At 35.6% G+C, this 13,549-nt stretch overlaps 4 protein-coding genes across 12 annotated transcripts; 1 reads left to right on the top strand and 3 right to left on the bottom strand.

Annotated features, from left to right (window-relative positions):
- Positions 1–199: 199 nt before the first annotated feature.
- LOC129566521 (phosphomannomutase-like) lies at positions 200–7,148 on the top strand. Of its 7 annotated transcripts, none has more exons than XM_055442561.1 (3): positions 200–592; positions 6,144–6,373; positions 6,447–7,148. In XM_055442561.1, exons 2-3 carry the CDS (start codon positions 6,154–6,156, stop codon positions 6,986–6,988), a joined length of 762 nt encoding a protein of 253 aa, XP_055298536.1. In that variant the 5' UTR covers positions 200–592; positions 6,144–6,153; the 3' UTR covers positions 6,989–7,148. The 7 variants fall into 7 exon arrangements, with proteins under 7 accessions (XP_055298536.1, XP_055298535.1, XP_055298534.1 ...); XM_055442560.1 differs by lacking the exon at positions 200–592 and adding an exon at positions 1,174–1,289; XM_055442559.1 differs by lacking the exon at positions 200–592 and adding an exon at positions 1,304–1,725.
- On the bottom strand, positions 3,073–5,476 carry LOC129566511 (N-sulphoglucosamine sulphohydrolase). The gene is made up of 7 exons (XM_055442535.1): positions 5,344–5,476; positions 5,054–5,203; positions 4,728–4,995; positions 4,331–4,624; positions 3,963–4,258; positions 3,743–3,891; positions 3,073–3,532 (listed from the first exon to the last, which is right to left on the bottom strand). Exons 1-7 carry the CDS (start codon positions 5,468–5,470, stop codon positions 3,245–3,247), a joined length of 1,572 nt encoding a protein of 523 aa, XP_055298510.1. The 5' UTR covers positions 5,471–5,476; the 3' UTR covers positions 3,073–3,244.
- Positions 7,149–7,237: 89 nt separating the features above from the next.
- Positions 7,238–11,001, bottom strand: LOC129566517 (methylglutaconyl-CoA hydratase, mitochondrial). Of its 2 annotated transcripts, none has more exons than XM_055442549.1 (4): positions 9,576–11,001; positions 8,553–8,666; positions 7,914–8,298; positions 7,238–7,739 (listed from the first exon to the last, which is right to left on the bottom strand). In XM_055442549.1, the coding sequence occupies exons 2-4, from the start codon at positions 8,655–8,657 to the stop codon at positions 7,336–7,338; spliced, it is 894 nt and encodes a 297-aa protein (XP_055298524.1). In that variant the 5' UTR covers positions 8,658–8,666; positions 9,576–11,001; the 3' UTR covers positions 7,238–7,335. The 2 variants fall into 2 exon arrangements, with proteins under 2 accessions (XP_055298524.1, XP_055298523.1); XM_055442548.1 differs by lacking the exon at positions 9,576–11,001 and adding an exon at positions 9,480–9,536.
- Positions 11,002–11,916: 915 nt separating this feature from the next.
- LOC129566520 (cytochrome b-c1 complex subunit Rieske, mitochondrial) lies at positions 11,917–13,454 on the bottom strand. 2 transcript variants are annotated; one of them, XM_055442553.1, is made up of 4 exons: positions 13,121–13,454; positions 12,819–12,965; positions 12,458–12,705; positions 11,917–12,312 (listed from the first exon to the last, which is right to left on the bottom strand). In XM_055442553.1, exons 1-4 carry the CDS (start codon positions 13,305–13,307, stop codon positions 12,097–12,099), a joined length of 798 nt encoding a protein of 265 aa, XP_055298528.1. In that variant the 5' UTR covers positions 13,308–13,454; the 3' UTR covers positions 11,917–12,096. The 2 variants fall into 2 exon arrangements, with proteins under 2 accessions (XP_055298528.1, XP_055298529.1); XM_055442554.1 differs by having other exon boundaries at positions 13,205–13,441.
- Between the last annotated feature and the right edge of the window lie 95 nt (positions 13,455–13,549).

Raw genomic sequence — 13,549 nt, 5'->3', positions numbered from 1 at the left:
TTTGAATAGGTCTGGTTTTTTCTTTCTAATGCTCTCTGGTGTGTGTACAGTAGGGTGTTTTTGGCATCGTTCAATCGAAAGATGGTAAGTCTCATTCGATAGATCTCAGAATTCTGAATCGATTGATAACATTTTTGTCGCGGATGGACTTGTGGTGACACTTCCCGAAACAAAAAACAAAAACAATTTTATTCTGAATTTCTATAGTAACGTGTGACAACTAGATTCAATTTTATGTTTTCTTGTCAAATTTTTGCTTTCAAATTTCAAATCAAATCTGGTTGTCACAGGTTACTATGGAAATTCAGAATAAAACTGTTTTTGTTTTCAGCTTCGGGAAGTGTCATCACAAGTCCATCCGCGACAAAAATATTATCAATCGACTCAGAATTCTGAGATCAATCGAATGAGGCATACTATTTTTTGATTAAACGATGCCGAAAACACCCTAGCTGTACAGTGTCTAATTCAGTGAATGGGAATGTGGTAAACGGGTATTGTATTACGTTCAAGTCGAAAACAAGTACTTTTTTTTTATTGGGGCTTCACGAACTAACTGCAGATTTGATTATGAAACAGCTGTATGACGCAGGTAGTTGAAACTTAGAATTGTACGGGACCAAAAATCTAATATGAGCCCCAAAAATATGAAAGAAAAAAAATGAGTGTGACAAGTGATAGCAAATATGATTAATACATAGTCATTTTTTCCCATTTTCATTTTGCCTCATTCTTCATTCGCATAGCAAAATGAATGAATTCTTAATGTTGTCATACGTGTTGCATCGTGATTGCCCCTTGATTTTTCAAATCCATATCAGAGCGAAGTGGAATTTACAGTAAATAAATAAAATAAAAGTGTAAGCGGTTGAGAATCGTTAATCAGGAGCACTGTTCAAATTTCAATTCCTTCGTTGATTTCGCACTTGAATCGAACGATAAGTATGTGACGATTTGTTTCCATACGCTGATTAAGCGCGAACACGATGTTCCTTTTGATAAAATGACAACGTTCATTTATTCATACGTTCACATTGCGTCAAGTGTATATTAAATGATGGATGAGTTAATGGACTTTAAACCGAAAAGAAAAGTGATAATGCGTGCAAACTAGTGGAACAAAACAATTCCAACGCAGACAGGCATGCACACACAGTATGCGTCTGTGTGTGTGTGAGTATAAGAAGAATGCAGGTTGCAGTATTAAATTAAAAGTGAACAAGCACACAACAGATCGATGAAATTATAATACCGGATTTTTTTCCGGTTGCACCATGGTTCTTGACAAGGTGAAGTCTATTTGACAACGTGTTGATTTTTTTTTCATTCTCATTTTGCGCTGATAAATTCAACGGAAAGAAATCTTGACAGTTGAGAATTTACTTTCATGTGTCGGTCACCTATTGACTTTACTTGTAAATATTTACGTCGAATGTTTTTTTTCCCTGTGATTTCAGTATTGAACCATCCGAAAGGCCAAATTGATAGAATCGAAAATTTTGTCTAGGCGCACTAAATACTCTCCCACTATAACGCTACATAGTTTAAATAGTTTGAGTGATAAGTTTTTTGTTTCGCACTTTTGAATCATATTGTTACGTTTGTTATACACAGCATTGATTTATTGCTGTATGTTTGGCTTTTGCGAATTGCGTCTCTTGAATTACATCCTTTCCCTAATAATAATATACTTCTTTTCATACAATTCGTAAGGGAGCTTATCAGGTGAGTGATAATCGCATGAACCCAACACAATTTATAAATCAGAAATTTATTTACAAAAATAACCACGGGACATTGATAAAAGCAATGAAATACGTTGAAGTGATTCACGTAGACCATGTTTTAAACTTTTTTTCAACAATTTCTCTTCAAAAATGTGTTTTTTGCTTTGGTTCAAGTGCTCCAATGTCAATAAATAACGTTTCTCTATTTTATTTTTTTCAAAAGAAGACTGAAAATCAAACGATGCAACACAATATCAAGTAGAATTACATCAGGTTTTTCATTCTCGATTCCAAAGTCGACGATTGCATGTAATTAAAAAAAACGGTTGTTTGCTCCGAAATAAATTCTTGTTGTTTATTTTTGAATCCAATTCGACCTTTGGAGTGTTCATCTCGTATTTATGTGATGAATAACTGGGTTTTTGCAAAACTTAATCAGATGATATCTTCGAAATGATTTGTTTTAAACGCGTTCACACAGAAAAAACGTGTACATTTCTTTCGTCACACTTTGTACTCGCAAACCCAAGGAATTCTGAATATATGAAAAGAAAATAAGAGTATTCAACATTGACGTTGTTTTCATCGAGGAAAGTGTATATGTTTTTTCTTGCACTGATAAGAAGCTATAAAAAAAACTAAATCATATCAATTTTTAGCGAAGCAACAAAGAGAAACACGAAGGGGACATTATAATAGTTATGCGCCTCCTGATGATAGTTTATTGGCTTTTCGATGCAAAATTAACGCATCAATAATGGACGAAAACACATTTATGGCACAAATCGAACAAAAGGCAAAGAAGTCAAAATACAATCATGGAAAATTTGTATGGCGTGATTCGGACAAACAATGACAAACTGATAACTGTATATGTGAAACGATTCATTCGGTTGCAAAAGTACGCATCGATTCACAACACATCAACAAATGTTAACAAATGTGCGATGGATTTGTCAGTCGGCGCCTTCTATGGAATTATATACACATATTCCGTTTGTTGTTGTGTGGTGAGAGCAATTGGATGAGTTTGGAATAAACAATACAATCGAGGCAAATTCGCCACATACATTTAAGAAAATTGCGACACGCACAAGATAGTGATACGCTCGCGATACGCATCAATCAAATGTAAATATTTTGACTTTGCTCCGTGGAGCTGTTGCTGCTGCGCAAAATAATAATACTATTTACCATAGGCCACAATAAACACACACAACAGATGGCAATTTTCACTTTTGTTCTCCTCTCCTTTAATCAAATTCATCGTTATGGCTGCCTACCCAAAACAATCGGTTGCCCAATTCGTTATTTATACTCAAATTAAACACGATACAATGAGAGATACGTTAAAAAGATTGCATTTCATTTTAATAAAAGTGTTTGAGTATATTTTTTTGTGTATAGAAATTCTTACGAGATAATTTTGGTTCATTACCAACCAAATTGTTGTGACGAAAAGATGATCGAGAAAAAAAACTAAAAATATAAAGAAATATATAATATGATGAGTATATTCAAACGCCCAAAGTCATGCATTGAGGATTGTCCTTAAATTCGCCAACATCTTGAAGCACTGCATGTGGGGCACATCGCCATGGATCTTCCGTATCTCCAAGCCATTTATTCAAACGCTCTTCCAAATTGGCTCGAACCTCTTTCATCGATGGTTTTTCAGCAATATTCATCAATTCATCACCATCCGCTTTGAGATCATACAATTCCCATTCGGCACGATTGTAATACTGACTGAGCGTTTTGTACCAGGGCAACGGCTGTTTGTTGATTGTCCGATTTAAAATGTCCTGAAAATTCAACCGGATAGATTAAGGCTTTTTCTTTTGGATTTCATAAAACTAAATTGACAATTTTTGGTTGATAATCTAATTAGAATAACGTTATTTACTAAATAAATTAGGTAAACGTCGTTTTAAACCCAACAAAAATGATTGCATACAAGTGAAGTAATGAAATTTTTTTAGTTTTCAACAAAATTACAAAGAAAATTTGCTAACCTGGAATGTGCGTGAGACATAAAAGTCTTGATCAATGGGGAATGGCGATCGAAAATTTAAATTATGAATGAGTTTATATCGTTTGGTTCGAATCGAGCGCATTGGATAATTCATGGTGACCTCGTGATAGCTTTGACTGGCAAAAATGGCTGCGAATGTGTGAGAGAAAAGAGAGAAATATTGAAAAAACTGAATGATCCAGATTATAAAAAATAAATACCTGCTTCTGGATCATCATCCGGCTCTTGAACGAGCAGCGGTAGCAAACTTTTACCGGTCAGGACAGATTTTTCTATCGAATTACTTTCTAAATCGACATCGTACGTGGGTTTAATTTGGAACCAATCGATAACTGTGGGTAAAATATCCAAATGGCTTGTCATGAAGTATGTAACTTTATTACGTCGTTGTATTTCTTTAGGTGATGATATGAACATGGGTTCACGAACACCAGGATCATAGAGATTTGTACGAGCGGCTGGTAGTGGTGGCCCATTGTCAGAAGTGTAAATGATTCTATTTAAATATAATATATTAAATATAATATATTAATGTATTTTTTTATTTACAATGTATTTTTTTATTTACAATGTATCGTCTAAGTGACCGGCTGCCTCCAATTCTTTTATTACCAAACCGACGCCTTGATCCAGACGGGAAATTGTTGTGTATTGAGCGGCAATGTCTCTACGGGCTGGCTCTGTATCTGGGACATAATAAGGAATATCGAGCTCATCCCATTGATAGTATATTGGGTGCCAGTCTGGAATTAAACCCATTCCAATTTCACCCGAACCAAATCGCTCACAGAAACTGCCATATTGTGGTGTGATGTGGCCGCAACGGTGTGGATCATGAAACGATACCATCAAGAAGAATGGACTGGACACGAGATAGAAATGCATGTGAAAAGATAAAAATCAACTTGTTGATTCTATTTGAACAAACACGTATCTTCAGAACTAGTTTCCTACGAGCTACTCACTTTGATCCATTTTGTGCCAGAAAGTCTCGAACAAAGAGCTTGATTTTGGTGATATTTCGGCCGACTTGATTGATTGGATAGGTTTCTTCAGTGCGTTCGTAGTCAAAATTAAAGACACTCGACGGTCCAACATGCTTTTTACCAATCAAACCGGTTCTGATGTTATTCTCACGCAAAATAGTCGGCAAACTTTTTACCGAATCGAAAGCATTGAAGTGATGAACGCCTTGATGCAGACCATACATCCCATTTTGATGGCTTGGCATCCCTGGAACACACAAAATATTTGAATGAAAAAGGATTTGAAAAGAGTAGTCATTGTTTACCGGTCAAAATCGAGGCCCGACTGGGTGAACAGCTACTAACCGATGCGAAAGCATTATTGAATATTAAACTTCTTTTGGCCAATGCATCGAGATTCGGTGTTTGACACATCCTATTCCGATATGCACCCATTTCAAAGCCACCATCGTCAGCTAGCGAAAAATGAAAAGAATTTTAAAATTAAACTTTTGATTTGGAGTACTTGGAAAATAACAAGAAAAAAAAAGTTCTATTAAAAAATCATTCAATTGAAATTCAAACATGACATATGAAGATGTCACTATTTTAGTACCGAGTAAAAAGAGTACGTTCCGATGTTTGTTTGGTTCGGTTTCGTTGCTATAAACTTGACGTGCCACGAAACAATTGCACGTCAGAATGATAACAACAAACAAGCGACGGTACAACAACAAAACCATGTTATGCCTCAGTCGCTCACAATAAAACGATAGTCGTCGCAGCCCGTGTATATGGAACTAGCCGGTATTACTGAAATATAGTGTGCTTTGATTTGAAATTAAAAAAAATAAATAAAATTTCATTTGTGTGTGTGTGTGGGACATAGTGAATTTCGTATAAATTTGTGAACATTACACAGTAGTACTTTTCTGACCCGTAGTATTGTCTCACTCACGTATTTATTCAGTTTGCACAGTTTTTTTTTTCACTTCATTTATATTGGGTACGTGTACTCGTTTTTTTTATATCAGTGACTTAGAAGTGACTAACATACAAAACGGGATAGAATTTATTTTGAGGGTTCATTCTGATATAAAACCACTGAAAAGTCAGAGTGCTTGACAGACGTGACTGTTTTGTCCAATGAAAGGTGTTGCACTGACATACAAAAACTCAAACACAAATACATACGCAATCGACTGAGTTAAATTGAAGAGAAAAAAAACTGCTTATTTACACAAAAGATCTCGCGTACCAATTTTTTGCAGCGTTCATTCACCTTTGCCTCTGATCTTTCTTATTTGCCAAAAAGAGAAAGTGCGGTCTAATTTGTGTGTGAATGTGTTTGTTATCTTGCCAAAAAGTTTTCCATACAAAAAGTCTCATATTTTTTCCACTCTCAATGTTTTGTAGGTAGAACACAATGGTGGCCCTAGCTAGAGACGAGATATTGTTGTTGTTCGATGTGGATGGAACTCTGACGCAACCACGATCCAATGTCGATCCAGAATTTGAAAATTTTATGTACGAACAAATTAAACCGCGAGCAACGATTGGCATTGTCGGTGGTTCGGATTTGGAGAAAATGTTTGAGCAATTGAATGGACGTGGCATTTTGAAGCAATTCGACTATGTGTTCCCAGGTAAACATTATTTTTTAGCCGTTCAAATTCCGAAAATTCGAATAAATGTCACCGTTTCTTTTTCTTTTCCCAGAAAATGGCCTGGTTCAAATTGAGAATGGTGTCGAAGTTGGCAAAGAATCATTGCAACAACACTTGGGCGAAGAGACTTTGCAACGTTTTATCAACTTTGTGTTGCGATATCTGTCCGAGTTGAAGTTGCCATTAAAACGTGGAACATTTTTGGAGTTTCGTAATGGGATGATGAACGTGTGCCCGATTGGTCGCCAGTGCACCAAAGAAGAACGACTTGCCTTCAATCAATACGACAACGAGCATCATGTTCGTGAACAGATGATTGAAGTATTGCACAAAGAATTTGCCGATGTCGATTTAACGTACAGCATTGGTGGCCAAATCAGTTTCGATGTGTTCCCGCGCGGATGGGACAAAACATTTGCGTTGCGTCACGTAACAAAACCCGGAAAGAACTACAAAGAAATTCACTTTTTCGGTGATAAAACGGAAAAAGGTGGCAATGACCATGAAATTTTCATTGATCCACGTACCATTGGTCACAAGGTTGCATCACCCGATGATACCAGACGCATTTTATCCGAAATTTTTCATCTTTAGTTATCGAAATTTCATTGTGATTCATTGAATTCAATCGAAAGAATATTCAATTTTCTTTTTTCCCCACTATTTTTCAATTGTAAATATCAAAATTGTAGGTACATTTCTTTGTTAAATTCCAACGTACATTCCATAAGGAACGCCTGCTTATTTATTAGAACAAAAGTTCAAACACACCGAACATTATTATTAAAGCAATGGTATTGTATTTATTAACATAAAAATGTATATTGGCAAAAAAAGAAAACATTAACGGAACCAAAAATAAAATCCATGTATTCGATTATATATATATAAAAAGTCATAAAGAATATCGTGTTTACTATGTGCTAACTAGCGATAATGTATCATTCCCCTATGTATTTTGGTTTTCGCTTTTCCGCAAATGCTTTCAGTCCTTCGAGTCTGTCTGATGTTGGAATCACTTGGGCATAGCAGGCCTCTTCAATAGCATAGCCCGTGTTAATATCAACCTGTATACCGTGATCTATTGCTTTCTTTGCCATACGCACACCGATTGGACCGTTTGGCAGAATTTCCGTTGCGATATCAACGGCTTTATTATAGGCAGCATCTTTTGTTTCATTCTGTTCCACCACGTGATTGCACATTCCCAGTTTTGTTGCTTCAGTTCCATTCAAAATTTTGGCAGTGAAGATCAACTCTTTTGCTTTGGCCGGTCCAACAATTCGGGCAAGCCGTTGAGTTCCACCCGCTCCGGGTATTATAGCTAATTTTGTTTCAACTAATCCTGTGAATTAAAAAAAAACATGGAAATTTTTAGTTGCTATTTTTCATCCAATTTATATTTAAGGTATTTTTTTTTCTCTTCTCCAACCATTTTTGAATTAATATCTTAATTTCTCTTCAAATCAAACTCATTTTCAAGGAATTTTCATTAAAAAAATGTTTCGTTGTACATTACCTAATTTCGCTTCATTTGACACAGTGCGAATATCACAGGCAAGGGCCATTTCTAGTCCACCACCAAGTGCAGCGCCATCCACAGCGCTGATAACTGGTACCGGCAGGTTTTCAATACTTTTCAGTAGACCTCGAAGACTCGTTACAAATCGTTGTACTTCTTGTGGCGTCATTGTGGCTCTTTCTTTTAAATCAGCGCCCGCACAAAATACATTCGGCAGCATACTTCTGATTATCACTACGCGTACATTTTTATCGTGAGCCAGCACATCCAATGCACCAGCTAAATTATTCACCATCGATCGGCTGAATGCATTTTTCGACTCCGGCTTATTCAGACCGATTATGGCAATACCTTTGTGTTCATCTTCCGTTAAATAGCTCAGCTGAATAAGAAAAAAATTGGATTGAAATTTATTATTACAAGAATTGAAAACGATTGAAAAAAAAAACTATTGGAAATTATTAGAAATATTGCACGAAAAAAATTAAAAATATTCAAAAAATAATTAAATTATCAAGAATTATTCAAAAACCCAATACTATCGATGTATTTTCTTAAAATAACACGAAGCAAATATTCGATTTAAAATAATCATTCTTGACATTAATGAGTTAATGCTTGAAAAATCGTACTTACAAAAACTTCACTGCTATTTGAGTTTGGATAAAAGATTTTCGAATAAAATCTGGTTTGTGGCATTCGCTGCAACAAATTTTGTGCACTTCTGATAAAGAGAACCATTTTGTTAACCTAGAAGTATAGAGAAATGCAAAAGAGGTCAATATTAACATCATGTGCCTGATATTTGTACAAAAATTACGTGAAAATAATGAAGTTTGTTCTACAAAAACAAAAAACCGATAACGAAGAACTAATTTGTGAGGAAGCGATAACCACCAAATTGATTATATACTGAGTATTTATTTATGTTTGTTATAGATTATTTTGAAGAAGAAAATTGGCAAATTTTGCTCAATCTAAATGACTTGGTTGCTCGCTATAAAAAAAATCATAGTGTAGAACCTGGTTCTCAAGTGCCAATTCAGGCATAAATATTCTGTTTAATGACTTTTTGGCTTTATATAATGTTTAGAGCAGCGTTGGAACGGCACGTGAATAGGTCGAAATCAAGTTAGTGTCTATTGAAGAGATATATAAATATGCATAATAATGAGAGAGAATCGATGGAATGGAAATTTTTATTGCCACTTGAGCAAAAATGTGGCAATTTATACATAAACATAGGTTATAATATACCAATAAACATAAGAAATAAATAGTGACAGTCTATGCTTCAATTGAATGATTGAATTAGAAAAATAGAGAAATCATTTAAATCGGTGAGTGTTTGCCAAATTTCAAGTGATAAAAATTATGAAGAAGTCTCATTTTATAAATCCTTTTGTCAGTCACATTTTTTGTCCTTTCGACAATTTTATCTTTATTCCTTTTGTCAAAAAAACACTGCGCGTTTTTTGAAATAATAAAACCGATTTTCTCACAACAGTATTTAATATTTCTCGGCTTGATTATCGATAAATGATTAGCAAAAAAAAATCCTACACTTTGGGACGGAATTATTTGACAAACCATGCGGTTCTCTGCGAAATTGAACGCAAAATAAAAATGAAATTTCAGTAAATCTTAAAAAAAAATTACCTTTTTTCCTGCGCAATAATTCACCGTCTGAATTTTTATAGTCTAATTATAGCTGAACGATTTCACAAGTAAACTGAAAGTATTGACATGTCACTTGGGTAAACAGCAGCGCATCAGCCGTCGACTGTGACTATCTCGGGCGGTGTCGATCAACGAAAAATTATGGAAAATAATCGCGCCCAAAAGTCGAAGTATATATAAAATGTAATGTATGAACGTGCGTTTGAACACAAAAACAACGCGAAAATGAAACAGAAAACCGAAAAAAAATTCTTGAGTTGAGATCACATGTGTGCGTAGAACCGTAGATGTCGATCCTCAGTACTGATAGCAGCTCAAAAACATCGGCTATGAGCTCGGCAAACAAATGTCTTTTTTGAAACTGGATTTCAAATCTTTTATGCGTTATTTCAGCACGAAAAAAGCGAAAAAAATATTTCTGGTCGAACAAACACAACTCAAGCAGTGGCTGTCTTGGGTGCGAATGACATACGAATTCTATGCGAAAATCAATTTTTACTTCGTTCATATGTAAAAAGTCTCTGTGCACGTTGTAGTTTTTATTTTTGGTGTCTTATTTTGTTTTTGTTTTCAATTCGCATTGCGGTTGAAGTGTGATTTGCCTTGTCGTTCGATTCGTTTGTATTTGTGTTTTGGTTCCACACTGTTTTCGCCCACCACACACACTGAACGTAACCGAAATAAAAGTATCAATTTCTATTTTCAACACAGCAGTGTAGCGATATGAACGCTCTGGCTATATATGCGTTACGTTATCGTTTCGTTCGCAAATTTATGCAATCGTGTACGTATGCGTTGCTATTACATCTGTATTAGTTGCATGAAGAGAGATAATGAAGTGGTCTTGTGTGCTTGTATTTGCCCCATAAAGAGTGTTGCGAACTTGTTAATCCGTTTAGTATTGTGACGGCGCGATTCTCCTTTGGAGTGAGGGATAGCGCGCATTTCGTCTTGCACGACTAGAACAACAATGCGTACGTGCAGCTGAACACTTGTTCACTTTCAATTCAGTCGTACAGATTCGAAATGTTTTGATCTTTGGATATTTCCAATATGAATGCACCATAAACAAATATTAGAACGTAAACAACTCCCGCAAAACTGGTTTAGACACAATTTTTTCTACCGGTTCAATCAACTTTTCGTTTAAAATGTCATAACACTAGGTGACCACCCGCAAAATCAACAATTTTTTTATAGAGCATCTGTCTAATATCGTTTTTTTCTCTAAATGATTTATTCGGTAGTCTTCTAAACTCGTTGTATATTTAGCCTTAAGCGATCAACAGAATGTAAACAAAACTGTTGTCCACGATAAACAAGGCCACTCAACTGACAAGAAAAATGATTTTTTTTAGCCGTAAACAAGCAATCCTTGCTGCGGTGATGTTCGAATGGTTTGTGTGTTTCGATTACGAACTCACAGCTTATTTATACTTATTTGCTCCTTGCACCCAATCCAAGTAAGCGTTGACCAAGTCACGTTTGCATTAATTCCACCGAACTGTATGAAACTACGCGAGTTCAAAATACAATCAACGGGAATATTGATACGGTATTGTCATCAGTTTTGACACGTTATTCTCATCGATTCATTCATACAACATCACGTAATACCAAAACGTTGTGTGTCTGGTTAGGAGAATACATAATAATGTTTGCCTAATTGTTGAGTGCTAATATGTGACGAATGGATCGCACGACATTCATATCGTTGCGGAAACGATTACAGACAGAGAATATTTTCTTTAGAAACGAGAAAAAATGTTTTTCTAGGTCAACACACGAACGGATTTTGTCCTTGTATTCAAACCTCCCAAAATGCATCTCATCTTGTTTACGAACAAGAAAAGACGATCATTCTTGACATTGAAATACAGTCGCGAAGCAGCCGAAAAGCAAGTAACCGGATGGAAAGTTTTTGAAAAGCTTTTTTTTCTCTTCAAAGCTCAAACTTCGTTCACAGACATCTACGTATAAAATAGTTGAACTAACGCTTCGGAATGAAATTTTTGCAAACCACAAATTCAATATGCTTTTTTGCACGTTTATTTATCAACTCTGATTATTTACAAATCCAATAAATATGAAATAATATGGCTATTGCAAAAGAAAATCAAGATTGTTGAATGAATTATTTTAAAAAAATGTCCAAGAAAATAGAGTGCACAGGAGTAATGATGCAAGTATTTGAAAAATGGTGAAATTAATAAATCAAGTCACTTTTCAATTGACTTTTCATTTTTGTTGTTGATTTTTTTTAATGTTTATATGTCCCATATCAAAAAGAAAAAAAGAAAAAATCAAAATCCATGAAAACTTAAATTGAAAAATCCATTTAATTCGGTCTACCGTACGCTCCAAATAGTTCAGATAAATATGGTCTTACTTGTCAATTTGTTCTTTACAATTTATTAAGATTTTATATTGGGACAAACGCAGCAAATGGTAATAGTTATCATTTTGGTTTGGATAATTATTATGTGTATAATTTGTATGTTTAACCGACAAGGACAAGGTCTCCTTTGAATTGATATTCGGGAACCTCTAGATTAAGTGGAGCTGGACCTTTGCGAATACGACCTGATGCATCGTAATGTGAACCGTGGCACGGGCAATAATAACCACCGAAATCACCAGCGTTTGCAATTGGTACGCAACCCAAATGAGTGCACACGCCGACAACAATCAACCATTTTGGATCCTTGACACGCTCCTGCAAAGGGACAACAATGAAATTGGTTTTTAGTGAATTTGGTCATCATGACTCTTTGCCGTTCATTCTTTGTTCTTCATTTGAGAGCAAACAATCGAAATGATATTATTTTCATCTACAACGAATCGCAATGTAAATAACATACTGAATCAGTTTGTGGATCTCTCAATTCGCTCAATGGTACGGCCTCTTCTTTGGCAACTTCGGCGTCGACACGGTGACGCACAAACAATGGTTTACCACGCCATGTGAATGTGACCGATTTTCCTTCGGGGATGTCACCCAATTTAATTTCAATGGAACCCATACTGAGAGCATCTCGGGCAGCACCCATGTATTCGCAAAGACTGCGTACTGAGCTTTTACCGGCGTACAAACTAGTTGCCCACAAACCTATTGAAGCGAGTGAAACAACAACAAAGAGTAAAAAATAAACCATAACCATAACAACAAAACAAAAAAACGTTATGCAAGAACAAATCAAAAGTGACATTTGTGGTACAAACCTCCAGTGATAAGGTAATGGTAGCTCATTTGCTTTTCATTGTTGGTGGCACGGGTTGCGTCTTTCTTGTGATCCCATCGGTAAGCATCGAAAGATGGCACTTTAACATCACGATGCGAAGTTGAGTAAAGTCGCACTTGACTCGCAGCTGTCAAAATACAAGAGAATAAATTTTGATTACGTAACATACTGCAATCACTTTTGCAAAGCAGCGAGAGAGAAAAAAACGTCGTAATTCACATTGCGATTCATCGAAACAATATTTTGCGCATTTGAATAAACTTTTTAAATGGCATTACTTACAACCAACGACAACAGTTTGAGCTGCAAGCGAGTTATTTGATTTGGTTTTAATGATGTCGAATGTTTTTGGAACCGAGAGCTCACCTGCTGCATTCACGGGTGTTGAAATTTTCACATTGTTGGCAACCACTTGCGTTGTACCACGCAAGTATGGTGCTAAATTACCCGACTTTGTAATCACATTCATGTTTGCTAACTGAGAAATTGATTAAATCAAAGTTTTCACTGACAAAAATTCAATTATTCACCGATTTTATTGGGGATGTTCTTGTGACTTATACGTCTTACGAATGAGTGAAAAAAAGTCACGACCAACCTCCGTTAAGTTGGTTACAAGCCGAAAAAAAAACGTTATTGGTCCAATGTGTTCGATGCTGTCAAACAATATAGTAGGTGTAGTACACAGTCGCTGTTGACGTACTAGATTTC

This window comes from Sitodiplosis mosellana, unplaced genomic scaffold (assembly GCF_009176505.1).
Source record: "Sitodiplosis mosellana isolate CC-2019 unplaced genomic scaffold, AAFC_SMos_1.0 Smas_scaffold_3, whole genome shotgun sequence".
Taxonomy (NCBI): Eukaryota; Metazoa; Arthropoda; class Insecta; order Diptera; family Cecidomyiidae; genus Sitodiplosis; species Sitodiplosis mosellana.
The sequence above is the reverse complement of the archived record's forward strand: the minus strand, read 5'-3'. Positions and strand labels throughout refer to the sequence as shown.

Excerpts from the sequence above, each read along its gene's own strand:
- LOC129566511 (XM_055442535.1), bottom strand. The coding sequence starts at position 5,470 with ATGGTTTTGTTGTTGTACCGTCGCTTGTTTGTTGTTATCATTCTGACG. Across the intron at positions 4,259-4,330 it reads GGTCACTTAGACGATACATT|AATCATTTACACTTCTGACA; the intron begins GTAAATAAAAAA and ends ATATTTAAATAG. Across the intron at positions 3,533-3,742 it reads ATGTCTCACGCACATTCCAG|GACATTTTAAATCGGACAAT; the intron begins GTTAGCAAATTT and ends TTGAATTTTCAG.
- LOC129566521 (XM_055442561.1), top strand. The coding sequence starts at position 6,154 with ATGGTGGCCCTAGCTAGAGACGAGATATTGTTGTTGTTCGATGTGGAT. Across the intron at positions 6,374-6,446 it reads ATTCGACTATGTGTTCCCAG|AAAATGGCCTGGTTCAAATT; the intron begins GTAAACATTATT and ends TTCTTTTCCCAG.
- LOC129566517 (XM_055442548.1), bottom strand. The coding sequence starts at position 9,509 with ATGGTTTGTCAAATAATTCCGTCCCAAAGT. Across the intron at positions 8,299-8,552 it reads CAAATAGCAGTGAAGTTTTT|CTGAGCTATTTAACGGAAGA; the intron begins GTAAGTACGATT and ends TTTCTTATTCAG. Across the intron at positions 7,740-7,913 it reads GTCAAATGAAGCGAAATTAG|GATTAGTTGAAACAAAATTA; the intron begins GTAATGTACAAC and ends TTTAATTCACAG.
- LOC129566520 (XM_055442553.1), bottom strand. The coding sequence starts at position 13,307 with ATGAATGTGATTACAAAGTCGGGTAATTTAGCACCATACTTGCGTGGT. Across the intron at positions 12,966-13,120 it reads TCAAACTGTTGTCGTTGGTT|CTGCGAGTCAAGTGCGACTT; the intron begins GTAAGTAATGCC and ends GTATTTTGACAG. Across the intron at positions 12,313-12,457 it reads GAGATCCACAAACTGATTCA|GAGCGTGTCAAGGATCCAAA; the intron begins GTATGTTATTTA and ends GTCCCTTTGCAG.